The following is a 16,051-nucleotide window of genomic DNA, read 5'->3' as shown; positions in this document are numbered from 1 at the left end:
CCGACTCGACGTGGTGCCTGGTGCGCTACGCGAGATTCGCGGATCGCCCGACGCATGAAGCACGCCTCGCTTCACACTGTGCGCGTGCAGGCAAGCCATCCAGGCAAGCCACCCTGTGGCACCGACGGGAATGCAAGATGATGACAACGAGCCCTCCAGACCCCCAATGCGGAGCGTCTCCATGTTATGGAATGCCGCTGCTTGAAGCGCCTGAGAGGGCGAAGCATGGCGCACAGGCAGATGATCTGTGGCTGTGTGCGCGTATACGTTGGCGGAGTTGTTCGTGGGTGGAATACGGGCACGTGGACGACAAGCGGAAGAAATCCGATGTCGTGTACCTCGTGTTGAGTGGTGCCCGTTTTGTGCTCGTGTGAGTGGGGTGAAGGCAGCTATGCGTGTTGAAGGCATGGGAATGGTTGTTATTTCATGTGTTTGTGCCCGGGCATATGTATGCGTGTGTGTCAGCGCAAGGTGGATGCGTCGAATAGAAATAGAGAGGCGGTGGATGCGTCCAACAATACGGGAGAACAAGCTCGTGGCAGATGAAGAATCGCTTCATCGCGCATCATCGGGATGACGTAACCGTGGTGACAGCTCTGTTTGATGTGTGCAGGTTAGCAATGAAGGGGTGCGTGAGTCTCAGGAACGGGAGACGAGGAGGCGCTCGCTGCACCACCACCACCATCGCCGGTGCCGGCAGCTTGTTCCCAGACACTCGTAACGCCGGCCTGTATGTAGCGCCATGAACCCGACCACCGCCACACAGAGGCAGCAGCACGCGTCACACTGCATAATTCCGTGATGGTCGAGAACTTCATTTTTGCTTTTCTTGAAAGAAACGAAGGAGGCCCAGTAGAAGCACACGCACGCATGCGCACAACTCTACACTATCAGGCAGGCACACGGCAGCCACGAGAAGCTCTACGCGCCGTACAAGTGTGGCAGGGACTTCGCACACACGCGCGCCCACAGAATAAGGTAAAGCCCACGAAAGGGCAGCACTGAAGCAGCAATACTTCATTTCTCTTGAACCGACGCCCATAGTTCTTGCAGGCAAGCCGCCGACTCGCTTGGTGCTGCGGCGACAACTTCAAGAAAAAGCGCATCTAACGCCGACAGCACCTCCCCCTTTCGATCGGCTCCAGTGGCGCCAGCAGCCGGAGTCCCACCTCCCTCCAAATTTGAGGAGGTGGCAGCGACTCTCGCCGAGCTCTCTGTAAGCAACACCCCTTCCAAGCACTCCAGCAAGCCCTGTTCCGACAACTGCAGTGCGCCAGCGAGGGCAGACGGGCCGACAGCGCCTTGCGAGTTCTCCGACGGTGCCGAGGCAGGCGTGGTAAAGAGGCCGTACTGCAGCACCAGTAACTTCGCAAAGAAGAGCGGGATTGGCGGTCGAAGCCGCTCCATCACCGCAGCCCGGAGCGCTGCCGCGGCCGATGCGCCGTCCCCACTGCCGGAACCGCCCAGCCCGCCACAGGTTTCGTAAAACAACTCCACTTGGCGCACGCAGCCGCGCAGGAGGGAGGTTATACGTCCTACCGTCCCGGCAGACTGGACCATTTGCACGAACTGAAGCAGCGGGGGCACCATCACCTGCAGCGTTTGCGCGTACGCAGGTGCGGTGGCGAGTGGCGTACCGCGCAGTGTTGCCGGTGGCGGCGTTGTGGCAAGCCGAATCAACAGCCGCGCCAGCATCGTGTTCGTAACATGCTGGCAGGCTTCCATCCAGCCCGACGTGCGCGCGTCGACCAGGAAGAAGAAGCGATCCGTGAACTGGCGGCACTGCGACTGGAGCTGCACAAGAGCCGTGCGGCTGTCCCCACCCCCGCTGCCGCCCAGCGGCATCGCCGGATTCGCTTGCGCTCTCCCTTCACTCGCTGCCGTCGCCGCAGCAGCAGACGACAGTGCCAGCTCGTTACGCAGCACGTTGTCGACAGCCTGCGTCAGCGTTGGGAGCAGCACCGACGCAGCCGAGTCCGCAAACGGCTTCGTTGACCGCTCGCTCATGTTGTGGAATGTATCGATGAGCTGCTGTAGCTCCATGCGCTTCGTGCCCAGCTGCTCCAGCACCAGCGCGTAGGGGTCCTGGTGAGCGTGCCGGTGAGCCCCGCTGGTGGCATTGGAGGCGGCCGCGGCACCCCCCGCCCCAGCGCCGCCGCCAGCCGTCTGTGAAGCAGACGGGTGAGGAACCATCGCGAGGACAGCTGCGCAGTCGTACGCAAGAGTGGTGCAGCCGTTGGCGATAGAGAGGTGCATCACCTGCGTCAGCGTCGGCGCAGCCGTCACCGCCGGAAGCGGCGGAAGCGGGTATCTCTTAATCGCCTCAGTCAGCTTGGCCCGAACCTGGCGCAGAGTGGAAAAGACGCAGTCTAGCAACACATCCAGGGTGTGCGGATCCTGGCGGAACATCTGCACCTCCTGCGTGACCAAACGCGTGTAGACCGCCATGTCCAGCGTGTTGGCCTGAGGGGGAATAGACGGCCGGCGACCGCCCTGCATGCGCACCGGCGCAACAGTGGCGGTTTGCCCGGCCGCTGCCGCAGAGGGCGGAACGGCAGCTGAGAGGCGTAAGAAGACACCGCCAATGACCTCGCGATGACGGTCCAGCACATGCGTCCTGAAGGCGCCCCGTGCCTCGTCGGTTACCTGTGCCAGCCACGTGTGCCGCATGTCCTGCGTGTCTGTACGTGGTGGAGTCGCAGTGCCTATGTGCGCCGAAGGTGACTTGTCAGGTGTCTTGAAGGGAGTACCCTCTCCTCCATTGCCTGCAACGCCGCGCCGCACTGCAGCGTCCACGGTGTCGATCAAGTCGAGGTAGTCGCCCATGCCGCATTGCGTGACGTGGATCGAGAGCAGAGCCGCGGCTGTGCCAGCCGCACCCGTCACCGCGGACCCTACGGAATCAGTGGCAGCGCCACCTGGCGCGCCGGTACTCAGCGGGCCCTCTGCCACACTCGCTACGTCAGTGCGACTGAGGAAGCTGGCAACCAAATGGTGGTAACGCGGGTAAGCACTCGCCAGGGCAAGTCGAATGGCGTGCCGCTTCTGCAAGCTATTCAGCCGCTCCCGCAGCTTTTCGGTGATCGTGGACCAGTACTCCACAAGGAGCTGCACCGGTGAGTCAATGGAGAACAGGTAAAGCTCTTGAGTCTGCGTGTCACGTCGCTGAAGCAGCACGCGCCACAGCAAAATGACGCATCGGGTGTGCTGCACGGCGATAAAGAGAGTCTTCTGGATGTGTTGCAGCACGGCATGTGCCGTCACCGTCTGCTCCGACATCGCACCACTGTGTCCGCTGAGCGAAGAGCGGGAAAGACGATCGTACTCGCTGGAGATGTGCTCCTCGATGGCCTGTGCATCAAGCTCCCGCATGATGGTGCGCAGCACCTCACGACGCCGCTCTGTCATGAAGCTCTGCACGGTGCGAGAGAGCATGCGCAATACATGCGCGCACTGCAACCCTGTGCTCACCTGAAGTGCGAGGCGAGACGTCGAAGCAGTCGCGGGCGTCACAGCAGCAGCGCTGCCGGTGCCGCCGTTGCCGCTCGGTGGCGCTGTTAGCTCCGTCATGGCAAGCAGCTCGTGCGCCTTGCTCCGTATCGTCGTTGCGTGCCGCTCCACCGCCGGCAGCTGCGCCTCGACCACCTGTAGGGACCGAATCGCGCCATCCTGAAGAACCTCCTCCAGCTCCTTCAGCGTGTACGAGGAGCGCACGATATCAACGGAGGAAGTGGTAGCGAGCTGTTCCTGTAGTCTTGCTGTCAGAGAGAGGAAGCGCAGCGTTGACTGGAGCAGCTGTATCACCTCCTGCGTTGCCTCCAACTCTTTTACACGGCTTTGGAGCTGCATGTAAGGCTCCTCGATCATAATGCGAAGCCGCCCAGATGCCTTCTGCAACGAATCCGTGCTCTGACGCACCGCCGTCACCTCGCGCTGTGTCTTATAGGTGCATCTCGCTTGATCGATGAGACTGTCTGCATGTTCGGCGAGAGCGGACTGTATATCCCTCTTCACCTCAGCGATGCAGCTCTCCAGCCGTGCGTGTTCGGCACTGTGGTTGGCGGCACGAAGAGCATAACGCAGGTACGCTACCTCATCGAAGTCGGGGCCGATCAGTTGCTCATTCGAGAACATTGCTGCTTCCCCGTCGCTGCTGAATGGGCAAGGGTACGTATGCGTGCGGATCGATCTGTGGAGAGACTTCAGCGGACTGAGCACGAAGACACACGTGCAAGTACACGCATTATGGGATGTGTGTGTCCGTAGCCACCAAGGATGGGAAACACAAGATGAGAACGGGAGCAGCACACGTAAGATGTACAGAGATGCCGAGAGGATCGATGAGAGATGAAGACGGCGACAAAGAACGAGGGAGACACGGACAACACGAGGAAGATGGCGCGCTGTGCCGCGGCTGCGGCTGAGAGAGAGAGCATGTCATCTACCAGACGCGCACGCGCACAACCAAAACACATGCTTGCATCACAGAGAATACAAAGAAAAAAGCGTCCTGTTCTCGTGCAACAGCAGCAGCAGCAGCGAGATATGCAAGCACAGGTCTTGTAGCTCCCATGGGCTCAAGCGTGCTCGCTACAGCGGCCACTGCCACGCCTACCCCCACCCCCACCTAAGCAGCCCCGGTGGCTTCGTTGGCTCGCTTGTAAGATGGCATGAAATCGTGCATGTCTCTCCTAGTGGCCGTGTCTCTGTCTAAATGTGCGGGCGAGTTTGTGCAGCTGGGCAAAGAGATCAACGCCAGTGAAACACCGAGGAAAGCCCGCAGCGCCTACTGCCATATGCCGGCCTTTCCTTCTCGGTTTATTTCTTTCATGCATAGGGTCCGGCGAAGCAGCGTGCACGGGGAAGGGAGGGAAGGTGACAGCGACAGAGAGAGGCAGATGCGGGCGGACTCTGGAGGGCACCAACAGCATGGCGCTGCATGCTAGTAGTCGTGTGTGTGTGTGTGTGTATGTGTGTGTGACAGAGAGACCACGAAGTCAAGTTCCTAGACACCGGCAAGCAAACTTGCACGCGTGTCAACGCTATTCTTCTTTGTTCTCTCTCTGCGTCGTAGCCCCGGCCGGAGTGTCCATGATCTCCGGATGCTCCTTAAGCAAGGCCAGCGCCTTCGCCATCTCCGCCGCTGCCTCCTCCGGCATCTCACCGGCCTGCATCGTCGCCATCGTCTGCGCCCACGGCACGAGCTGCCTAAGGATGGCGCGCAGGACTTCGTGTGCGGCCGGATCCGGCGCCGTCGGTGCTGCACCTGCCTGCGAAGACACGGCCAGTATAACGGTGGTCACATAGAGCAGGTGCATGGTGCCAATAAAGCACTGCACTTGCTTGGCGCCCCTCTCTCCATGCGCCTTGCTAGAGTGCATGAGCCGCAACCCGAGCGCGAGGTAGGCGCGTGTTATGGGCGAGATAGCAAGCGCCGTGGCTTGGGCCAGGATGGCGCGTATCGCCTCCTCCTGCGCAGGTGCTCTCTGCAGTGCGTTCTTTTCCGCCTTCTCCGAGATGCGCGTGGAGAGAAACCGTGCACAGCTGAGCAGCACGCGCAGCACCACCCGCTCCACAAGCTTCAGCTCTTCTGTGGAGAACGCGTGAAAACGATTCAGTAGCGCAGGCGAATTCGTGACAGGCTCGATGTGCTCCAGGATGTCATCGATTATTGCCGTCACAGCTGGGGCACAGTCTGTCGCACAAAAAAAGGCAATAGCCTCTACAGCCTGTGAAAGCTCACGCGCCAGCACCAGCGGAGATACGATGCCCAAGACATCCTTCGTTGCCGCAATCCGCGCAGAGAGGAGGCGGAGGGCAGGGAGGTGTCTGTAAGACGTGAAATGAAGCATTTTCAGGCAGTGGCAGAGGCTGCGGCGTCGCACCTGCGGCAGGTCGCGCGCATAATTTTCGCGCTCCGCCACGATCGCCGCCAGCTCACCGTTCGCAGATATCGCGACAGAGGAGGCACTCGCACCAGTTGCCTTATCTTTGAGAGCTGCAGGTAGCTGCTCCGCTGCGTCAGCGAGGAGCGGCTCGCTGAAGATCAGCGCGCACCGCACCAACTCATTCAGGAGTGGGCGCGGAGCCCAGCACAGCCACGTTATGCTTTTCTGCAACTCTCGGTGCAAGCTGAGCCCTTCGTAAATTTGATCGATCAGGAGCTGGCGCCACTCCTCTTCCTTCCTGCGTCGCAGAGTCCTCTCAGTGGGTGTCTCCATATCGGGATTCTGCGGCGGCTGACCGTCGGCGTCGCGTCTCAGCATCGGCCGCGCTGCATCCGAGGCGGCGGCGCCTCGACCGGCGTGCTCCAGGTACGTTGCCTTGTAAAGTTGCACCTGCTCTGTGGCCTCTCGCAGGGCGCGGCAAAGGCGCGGTGTCGCAGCTTCCAGAAATCGGCGCGAAATCTGTTCAAACGCCATGTTTGGCACTGCCGACACAGCGCTGATCAAATCCTTTCCACTCAAGTCGTTCACCGAGCCTGTGATCACGCCTGCAAGCCTCTCGCTGAGCTCCTTGGTAAGCAAGTTGTGTTTGAAGTAAAGATCGAGCAGCAGGCGCGCCTCTCCCTCAGTGAAGTCAGTCGCCACCTCCATCACACGGGGTAGCACGATTGACAGTATCTCCGCCGTCTGAGGATGACGCATCTCTTCCAATGCGAGGAAAAGCTGATAGAAGCTGAACGCGTCGAGGAGGAAGGTGTGCCGTGTGGCGTGGTTAAGCAAGTTGAAGGTTGCCGGGGACTGCGTTGCACTGAAGTACCCGCACACCCGCAACGCACCCAACGTGTAAGTAAAATGTGGATCATCCGCCGCGGCCTTGAGCGGTAAGGTCTGCAGAAGGTTCAGCGCTTTCTGCTTGAAAATAGGGTCGAAGGTGCGCTGATGGTCTGCGCGGAGTGCCGTCAACTCACGCAGACGCGCGTCCGCTACTCTCGACAAATCCGTCCGCTCCGCTTGTGTTGAAGCTAGGATAGCGTTTGTGAACGACTGTTTGTGCATGCGCGCGCGCATGCGAGCCGTCACCCTCTTAGTGTGCGCCACGTACGGTGTGTAAGAGGGCATGTGTCCGTTCGACGATTCCTTTACCCATCAACGCGTCACACAGAGACTACTTGTGCGCACATGTTTAAGCGCGGGAGGTGAGGTGGCGCGCGTGTATGCGTGCGCGTCCATCGGCGTACGCCCATCGGTTTCGCGCCACCCGCACATCAAAAAAAAAGGCGTGGAAGGCCATGGCAGAGACGGGCAGGGGGAGAGAGAAATAAGTCGAGAGAGAGAGCGAGGCATGTTCGTGTGTATGTTTGTGCGTGTGTGGAAGGGGTGGGGTGGCTGTTGTCGAGTTCACCTCGATGGTGGGATCGGGGCACTCTTGTGAAATGAGGCTGTGGATTTCATGGCAACACACACGCGTTTGCGCTCACCACATACGCCTGGCAGCGCAGTCGTCTTTTCCGCCACGCACACCCGTAAGCGCAAGTACGCAGATGCGTTCTCTGCAAGTTTTTGCGGTGGTGCGCTCGCACACCCGCGCACATGCACAGGTAGAGAGAGAAAGAGGGGCAGAGCGACTCGAGTACCATGGCCTGTGGGCATGAAAGCAGGACGAGGCGGCGGATGAAAGCAGGAAGCTTGAAGAGGTGCTAAGGCGCGAGGTGCGTCGGCGTTCTCTTGCGGTGCATTTCCTTTTTCAGCCCTTTCTTCTTGGCTTCGTCCATAAAATAACAGAGAAGGCTGTTGAAGAGAGATCAAACTGCTGCCGCCACTGAACGTGGTGGACGCATGAGCTTGGTGAGTGATGCGCAAAAAGGGAAGACAAGAAGAGAAGCGCACAGACGCGCCGGGCACTAACACCGTGGTTGCCTTCGCTTTCCAGTACGTCTCTAGGATACACATACGCGCGTGCATACCGGCTTGTCGTTTTCTCGGTCTTTGTCATGCAGTTGACCAGCTCAGCACGTTCGAGTCTGCGCACCGCAGTGCCACAGCGCTCACCCTCCCCCCTCGTCGCCGAGCGAATGGGGTGCGCCCTCCTCGATGTTGCTTTCCTTTTCATGGTTCTCAGGCAGGTAAGCAGAAACGGCAGAGAAAGGGCACCACAGACGCACGCTTCAGGGGGGCGAAAGGGGCAAGGCTGTGTGGAAGAAAGGCGGGCGCGAGTGATGAATGTGGAGACGTCGCACTGCAATCCACTCACATGCAATGGCGGAGCCCAGCCCGGCTGCTCTTTCCGCCTGTGTGGATGGATGAGTTGGTTCACTATGGCATCAATTTGCAGCCCACGTTGCGAGGGTAGAGGCGCGGCTTCTGGCCTGGATCATCGACGCCCTCCGTCGTCTTCTGGCCTATGTCCGCAGGCGGTGCCACCTCCAGCTTCGCGGTGAAGCTCTCAGTGTAGCCAAAGGATGTGATGGCTGGTTGGTTCACTAAGTCACCACCGTCGTCGGTTCGCGGACGCTCGATAATGGCGTGGTTCATGCCATACGTGATGCACGCCTCCATGATCTCCTCGCACTCCTCCTCAGTCGCCCCGGCTAGCCGGATCATGCGCTGATCTGTTGGCGTGTAGTTGACGTACATGTGCGGTTCACCGAAGGAAAGCTCCTGTATTGTGAACGTGCAAAAGGGGTTCAGCAGCTGCAGCTCCGGCAGATTGTTGCGCCACCAGTTGCGCACGCCGAAGCAGTTCGGATCCTTGGGGTTCAGCCACACTGTGAGGGAGCCCACGCAGGGCGTGAAGCGCGCCCGCCAAGACATCCTGTCTATCGCAGGACGAAAAAGTTGAGAGAAGAGACAAGTAAGGCGGAGCCGAGAAGTTGCGTGATGGAAGACTGCTGAAGTGCGGGTTACTGCTGACTGGCCGAAGGAAAAGGAAAGAAGAAAAGAGGGAAAGGCTGAGCGCACACCAGCACTTCTAGTCGTGCGATGCGCGCTTACGCGTGCGAAAGCGTTCACCTTCTGGGCGGCCCACACTACACAGCGAGCGAGAGAGAGCTACGTTGTCTCGCTTGGCTATCCCTATCACTACTACGATGAAGGAGGAAGAAAGAGTTACGGCTAAGTGTCGCCGAAAGCAAGAGGAAGGCAATACCTTCCTATAAAATATGTGCGAGGGACGCTCAATGACTTTTTTGTCTCCTGCTCCGGCCCGCGGTATGTTGATGCGTTGGTGATAATGGGGGAGGTGGAAGGGGGAGGGTGAAGATAAGACGAGGGAAAAGGAGGGCAGAGAGAATGCCGTGATGGCCCGTTGCAGTAAAAAAAAACGTCAAACACGAAGGTAAAAGATAGGGAGAGGTTGGGGAGGTGCGCTTGACAGCCCGCGATTCGTCAATGGGGTCCTATTAGTTTACTAAACCGCCGTGCACATTTTCCGTCCAGTCACTTTCAAGCTGTGGGGGGGGGGGTGCAACAGCCCCCCCTCCCACTCCCTCCCCTCCGTCTCCCTGCTGAAGTGCCGCTTTCTGCCTTTTCGCTCCTCCATCTCCTCTCTCCAAACCCGTACATACCTCACCTGGTGGTGTCCCGGTGGTTGCAGCAGTGGCATCGTCGAACCAGAGAGAGGGGCGCGAGGGAGGAGCATGCGCACACGCACATATGCGCATGACGCATAGAAAGGGAAGCGCGAGAATAGAACAATCATTGCTGCTCTTTTCTTCTCTCGAGCCGTTGTTTGTCTGTCTGTTCGGATTACATCGCAGCTCTGACCTCGCGCACGGATGCGCTTGTTCGTTTGAGAGAGCACAGCACGCAGCGCTCAGGAACACGACGCCACACGGAGAATAGAGCGAGAGGGGCCGCGACCCTTTGGAGCAAGCAACGAGCAGCGTGACCTCTAGCACTCGGAAACTCTAGCCGCGCCCCTCCACGAGCTCGTTCTCGGTGAGCATGCATGCACGCGCGCATACATATGCAGAGGCAAGCTAATGAAGCCTCCACCCAGCATGACGCCAAGGTAAGAGAAGATACGAGGAAACAGAGAGGAAAGTGCACATCAAAAAAAAAAACAGTGAGGTGACCTTTGGGCATCGGACGATGGTGAAGTGGTGCTTGCGCGAGTGCGTGTGTGTGCATGCATCGCCGGCACTCAGTGCCGCGGGTTCGCGTGGTCAGTCTCTACATTTCCCGTTTGCGCCGCCGCCGCCGGCCCCCCCCCCGCCCCACACCCTTGCACTTCTTTTCACTTTGAGCATCACGTGCGCGAAGCGGCACGAGAGCGGGACCATTGTGCCAGAGAGGCGTTCAGGTGCTGCTGCACCTCATCCATCTCACGCCACGTCCTGCGATCAGACTCGCGGTGGCATCTCACAGCGCACACCCGCAGCCGCAGCCCGGCGCAGTGTAGCTCAGGTGGGTGAATCACCGTCAACGGTGTCGGCATCGGCTGCGAGGCAGCGGCTGTGCTACGGTGGATGGCGCTTGTGAGGCGTTTACTAGCCCCTTCCATGCTCGAACTCGCGGCGGAATGCGGCGCAGACGGTGAAAGTGACGGCGTCGAGTGCACTTCCCGGACCTCAACCATGGATAACATCTCCGCCGTCGTTGCTGGCTCGTGTAGGGCGAGCCGCCGCGCAGCCTCGCGCACACCGATGATGGTGACGTAGCGGTTCTCCTCCAGGTTCAGCACCTCCAGTACCGTGTTGCCCGGTACGCGGATGGATGGGTCATTCTCGGCGAGGTGGCACATCCGCACGCAGTCTCTGTCGAAGGCCACCGTAGGACGCATCGCTGCCCTCGCAGCAGATGAAGACAGTGTAGCTGCTGCGGATGCCATTGGCCCGCCACCGCAGCCTCCAGGAACCAATTCCGACCTCATGGACTTGCTCTTCGAAGAAGCCCGCTTCGCGCTTGAAGAGCTGGGGCTGAGCGATGCATCGCGCTGCGGAGGCGGCGGCGGCGGCGCCATGTAAAGAGCGGAAGAGAGAGACAAGTTGTTCCACACTTGGGGTGTAGCGTCCGCGGCGCCACCACGTTCGGTCGCGTGTGGAAGCGGCGGCGGCTGCTGGTGTAGCTGCTGCTGCGTGTACCACCAGTAGGCGTAGAGATCTTCATAGCTTGGGATATCGGTGGCCAACAACGGCTGCCCCGCAGCCTTGCGCTCCTCATCTGTCGCGCCTCGTCTGGTTAAATAGGCACGTCGCAGCGCAAGTACCTCCTCTAGCGATGACACTTGATGCATGCGCAACGTGTCAATCAATTCCAGAAGACCGGTGTCGCTCAGCCTATTATTGCCGACGTCTAAGACGCGGATGTCTCGATTATGGCGCAGCAGCTGCGCCAGCGCCGTGGCACCAAGGTCGGTGATGTTGTTGCCCCAGAGATTCAGCGATTCGAGCTGCGAGCGGGGATTGTGCTTTAGCACATCCACGATGCGGGTTACGGCTGCGTCGTCGATGCCGTTTCCGCGCAAGCTGAGGAAGCGGATGCCGGTGAAGAGGATGCCGTCCCACGATTTGGGAACTGCCATGCGGTTTTGCCGATTGAAGATGCGCAAGGTGTCACGCTGCGCCTGTACCTGCTGCAGCCGCTTGCTATCCACCTTGCCTTTCTTCTCCGTCTCCTCCTGCAGCTGCAGCTCCAGCTGCGTGGGCAACTGATCCAGACCACAGAACTGCGTGGGGTAAAAGTACAGCTCTAAGCTGCCCCCGCTGTGGTCCTCGTCGCCGGCCTCTCCCACCCGCTGAGCCTCGGTCAAGACGGTGGCGGACGCGTCCGCTGCCGCGCTCTGCGACAGCCTCGAATTGCGCATAACGGCCGGCTTCGGGTCACCCCCGGCAACACGAGAAGTGTTCCGGTCGCCACTGGACGCCGCGTCAGCCGCGCTCGTACCGCTGGGAGAGGTTGCAGGGACTGTGTTCAAGCTGAAGGGCCGCTCCTGCGAGTTTCCTGAAGCGAAGGAGAGGCCGCAGAAGCCGCCGACTGACATCTCCAGCGCATCGCCGAGTGACCGCGACGCGGCATTCCGCAGAGTCGGGTCAATCACAAACCCAGCCTGCTCTCGCGTGTTTGTGAGCACACTCGCGTGGCTGCCCTTTTCGAGAGAGTGGGACGTGTAAGAGTTTCCACTGATGTCTTGGTTGAAATCCACCGCTACAGACAAGACACGCGGGCTGCGATACACCGCCTCTACTAGCTGCATGTAGCTCTGCGCGCTCAGCCCGCACCCGATCAGCTCCACGGAGAGCAAGGAAGGGCAGTGCGGAATGGCGCGAGAGAGCGGTGTCATATCGCGCTGGTTCAAGCAGAAGACGGGGTAGTGGAGTGAGACGTAGGTGATGGTAGGCGTCAGCGGGAGATGGGGTGGAGTCTCCTCTTCCGCCGGCTTTGTCGAAGCCTCCTGCGAGCTCTTGAGAAGGCTCTTGTGTTTGCCGCCAGCGCTGGCCTTCTCCTTCTCCTTGGAAGCCGTCTTGGTCGACGGGCGCGATCCCTTCGCGTTGGCAGTGGCTGATATCAGACGCCTGTCCAATGCATCCCCAGCACCACCGCCGACCCCTTCGGACGCCTCGAGCTCATCCGCAGGCAAAGGGGGCACTTCGACGACACGAGTAAGAATAGCGCTGTACACGTCCTCCCTCTCTGTAACAGATAGAGATTCGCAGAAGGCGCTGTAATCCTTGAGCAAGTCGCCGCACGGCTCGAAGATCATGGCGCCGAATGAGATGATGACGCAGATGAGCACAATGCGGGTGTCGATGACGCAGGGATGCGTGGCGGCAGCCAACGGAGAAGAAAACAAGCAGAGGCGCGAAAGACGCGAAGATGCACGACCTTATTCCTCCCGTCTCGCACAGCAGCTGCTGTTGCGATGTGCTCTTCCTTTATGATGTGTCGACTTGCAAGTTCTTCTCTGTGTGTGTGTGTGTGTGTGTGTGTGTCTGTGTGTGTGATGCATACAGAAGAAGATAACAAAGGCAAGCGATACCGAAGAGGCCGCGACGAGTGCATACGCCTTCATCCACGCACGCACACGGACATAGCGATGCGAAGCCTTTTGTGACATGCACAGAGAGTCCTCCGCAAGTTTCAACTGGGGCAGCTTTCCACACAAGCGCAAAACACGCTCCCTCCTCATCTCCACTCCCGCCCCTCGTCTCGGCACTTCACTGATGCGCAAGAGCGAGAGAGCGAGAGAGCGAGAGTGGATGGGGTAAGAGGTGGCGCTGCCATGCATCCTGGGAGGAGATCGAGTGCGATCCGTTCCCTTTGTTCTTGTTGGCGGTTTCGTTGTAGCTCGCCGCTCCTGGTTCGCGGTGGGCTCAAACCAGAAGGGAAAGCATGAAGAAAAGAGAGAGCAAACATACGAAAGACAAGGGGCAGCGGTGCACAGGGAGGGAGGTAGGGACGTTCCCCGTACCACCTCTCCTCTTGTGGTTTTTTTGGGGGGCTGCAGTTTCTCCGTCTTGCTACTTATCTAATATCGCGCGCTCTTGTTCTCCGCCATTCTAGTTGAAGTCGAAGAGAACGACAATGTACATCGAAGTGGCAATAAGCCGGGTGGGAGGGGGTGGGGTAGATGAGGCTCATCCAGAGAGAAGGCGGAGTAGAGCAAGAGACGTGACGGGAAGAACCGCGGTGAAGCGTCAACGAGCACCCTAGAACGAAAAAAAATCGAAAGACAACGAGGAAAATGACGGAAACACGAACAACCAAAACGAGCAAGCGAGAGGGTGGTGAAGGATGGTTGCGCGTTCCAAGTCAGAAACAAGCAAACAGAACGCTGCAGACCTCGTACCCTCGCCAGCTCGGCATGTGCAGGCTACACCGATCCAGCCAAAGAGAGAGAGCGGCTCATTGGCCTTCTTTGCTGATGTTCTGTACATCATAACAAGAACAGCAAAAGCAAACGAGAATTATATAAAAAAAGGTACACACACAGGCACATCCACACACACCTCAGCACATGCACATGTATATAGGCTGTTGCACGCACACGCAGCACAAGCAACTGTCCTGAAGCCGAATGCGGAGACAACAGACACGCACCAGCCACAAGGGTGAGAGCAACCGGGCACGGAAACGACAGAAAAAGAACGCCGGCAACGGGAAGAGAACAGAAAACATATTCAAGAAAGCGGCCAAGGGGAACGCCACCGACGAGAGTGATTGTGAGATAAGGAGACACAGAGACGAAACCAACAAGGAGTGTTGTTTGCCACTCTCTTGGCACTCGGTGATACCGCGAGCGGCGGCGGTGAGTGCCACGACACAGACACATCGCGCACCGCCATCGACCACACCGCTCTCGCTTTCCCCTATAGTGGAGTGCACCATCAGTATAGCAGTACAATACGAGTAGCGAAAAGGAAGAAAGCACGCAAGCGGGCAAAGACGGCAGCAGTCTCCTGACATTGCGCGCAGATGTTCTGACTGTGTACCCGGGAAATGGCGGGGTGCGGGTGCTCTTGGCGTGCCGCCGACGCAAGATGGAGAGCGGCAGCTCAGGGGCGATGCAAAAGCTGATCCAGCGCTGCCTCGTCCGCCTCATTCACCTCGGTCACGATGGCTGTGCTGGCAACTTCGCGCAGACCAGTATAGGATGACGAGGAAGAGCGGCGTGGGGTGAAGGAGCGAGTCGCCGCTGCCTCGGCCCCGCCGCCAGCGACAATCTTCGGTGAGGAAGCAAGAAACGATAGAACTGCTGGCAAGGGCGCATCACTCCCTTCTTTGCGCTTCGAATCCGCACCTGACCCATCCTCCTCCTGGAGTGACAGCAGGTAGAGATCACGCTGCACAATGACCATGGCCGCCTGCCGACGCGCCAGATGGCCTCGGTACAAGCACTGAATGGTAACCGCCGCTGAGTAGAGTAGCTCCTCTACTGCAAGCTCCTCCTCGAGGTAGGCACGGTATGCCTCTTGCAGTACTCGCACTCGACGCCTTGCCTGCACGCCCCTGAAGAAGCGCTGGATTCTGAGAGCCGCAGACCAAGGGGAGTGCTCACACAACTCGGCAGAGGTTGCGTACGCACCCTCACCGCTGCCATCATCCGTCGTTGGAGCCGCAGGCTTCTTATCATCCTCCTCCTGCATCGCACGAGCGTCGTTGTACGAACTCATCGTCTTGGATAGGCTACGCAAGGTGCTGCGCGCGGCGGCGCTACGCATGAAGTCAGTTATCACGCGCGCGCTCGCCTCCTTATGTGCCTCGGCATCCTCTGCCGCGCACTGGTCCAGGTAGGCGTCGCGCGCCTCTTGGCGATGGGCTCGCTGCTTCTTCGCCTTGATGATGCGGGAAAAGCCTTTCAGAGTTTTCCTCGAGGTTATTGATATTGCTGGTGAAGCTGATGAGTTTACATCTTCAATGGCGGCACATTCAGGAGGGGATAGGGAAACGGGCAGCTGCGAAACACGCGTTTGCAAGTCTGGGTAACGGGCTAGTACTTCGCGGAGCCGCACGAAGGTAAGCACGGGCCCCTCGTGACGGTCAAAGTCCTGCAGGGCACTGAGATACTCATCCAGCACGCGTAGCAACGCCTTCAGGTGCTTTCGGGCACCCCAGCCAATGAAGTAGCGCTCGATGCAGTGTACAGCAGCACGCTCCTGTGCAGCGCGCTCCTGACGGTACTTATTCCCCATAGTTGTGGGCAATTCTGCCGGCGACGGGAGTGCCTTCTTCGGCGCAGCCGAGGAGGGCATCTGCAGGTGCACCCGGTTAATACGATAGGGAGAAAGCTCCTCTCCCTCCTCGGCGGCTGCGATGCGCTGCTGCCTGTGTTCGAAGATAGCCCGATGTAGATCCTCGCGTTGTTGGCGGCGCTGCTTCTCTGCCGCCAACTCGGCCTGCCAGATGGCCTTCAGACGAGCAAGCATCACATCTGCCAAAGCACTGGCACTAACAGATGCATCTGCCGAAGTGAAAGACTCATCAGCAGCTGGAGGTCGCTCTTCCTCGTACGCGCTTGTGGTATCTCTCTCACCCAGCAGCTCCTCGCGCTCCAGCCGGTCCAGCTCAGCACGCTCAGCCGCAATCTGCTCCGCCGTGAGCGGGCGCTTCGGGGCCGCCGTGGCCTCAGAGGCCAGCAGCTCGCGCTCCAGCCGGTCCAGCTCAGCGCG

The 16,051-nt window shown here is 59.4% G+C and overlaps 4 protein-coding genes across 4 annotated transcripts; all 4 read right to left on the bottom strand.

The window, feature by feature from the left end:
* Positions 1 to 1,017: 1,017 nt before the first annotated feature.
* Positions 1,018 to 4,134, bottom strand: LDBPK_323390 (hypothetical protein, conserved; the record flags this gene model as incomplete). Its single annotated transcript, XM_003863702.1, has 1 exon — positions 1,018 to 4,134. The coding sequence occupies one exon, from the start codon at positions 4,132 to 4,134 to the stop codon at positions 1,018 to 1,020; it is 3,117 nt and encodes a 1,038-aa protein (XP_003863750.1).
* Positions 4,135 to 5,042: 908 nt separating this feature from the next.
* LDBPK_323380 (hypothetical protein, conserved) lies at positions 5,043 to 7,064 on the bottom strand (the record flags this gene model as incomplete). Its single annotated transcript, XM_003863701.1, has 1 exon — positions 5,043 to 7,064. The coding sequence occupies one exon, from the start codon at positions 7,062 to 7,064 to the stop codon at positions 5,043 to 5,045; it is 2,022 nt and encodes a 673-aa protein (XP_003863749.1).
* A 1,194-nt stretch (positions 7,065 to 8,258) lies between these two features.
* Positions 8,259 to 8,756, bottom strand: LDBPK_323370 (NADH dehydrogenase subunit NI8M, putative; the record flags this gene model as incomplete). Its single annotated transcript, XM_003863700.1, has 1 exon — positions 8,259 to 8,756. The coding sequence occupies one exon, from the start codon at positions 8,754 to 8,756 to the stop codon at positions 8,259 to 8,261; it is 498 nt and encodes a 165-aa protein (XP_003863748.1).
* Positions 8,757 to 10,191: 1,435 nt separating this feature from the next.
* LDBPK_323360 (hypothetical protein, conserved) lies at positions 10,192 to 12,645 on the bottom strand (the record flags this gene model as incomplete). Its single annotated transcript, XM_003863699.1, has 1 exon — positions 10,192 to 12,645. One exon carries the CDS (start codon positions 12,643 to 12,645, stop codon positions 10,192 to 10,194), a length of 2,454 nt encoding a protein of 817 aa, XP_003863747.1.
* Positions 12,646 to 16,051: the final 3,406 nt, after the last annotated feature.

The sequence above is a fragment of the Leishmania donovani genome, chromosome 32 (assembly GCF_000227135.1).
Source record: "Leishmania donovani BPK282A1 complete genome, chromosome 32".
Classification (NCBI taxonomy): Eukaryota; Euglenozoa; class Kinetoplastea; order Trypanosomatida; family Trypanosomatidae; genus Leishmania; species Leishmania donovani.
Note: the sequence above shows the minus strand (reverse complement) of the source record. Positions and strands in the feature narration are given on the sequence as shown.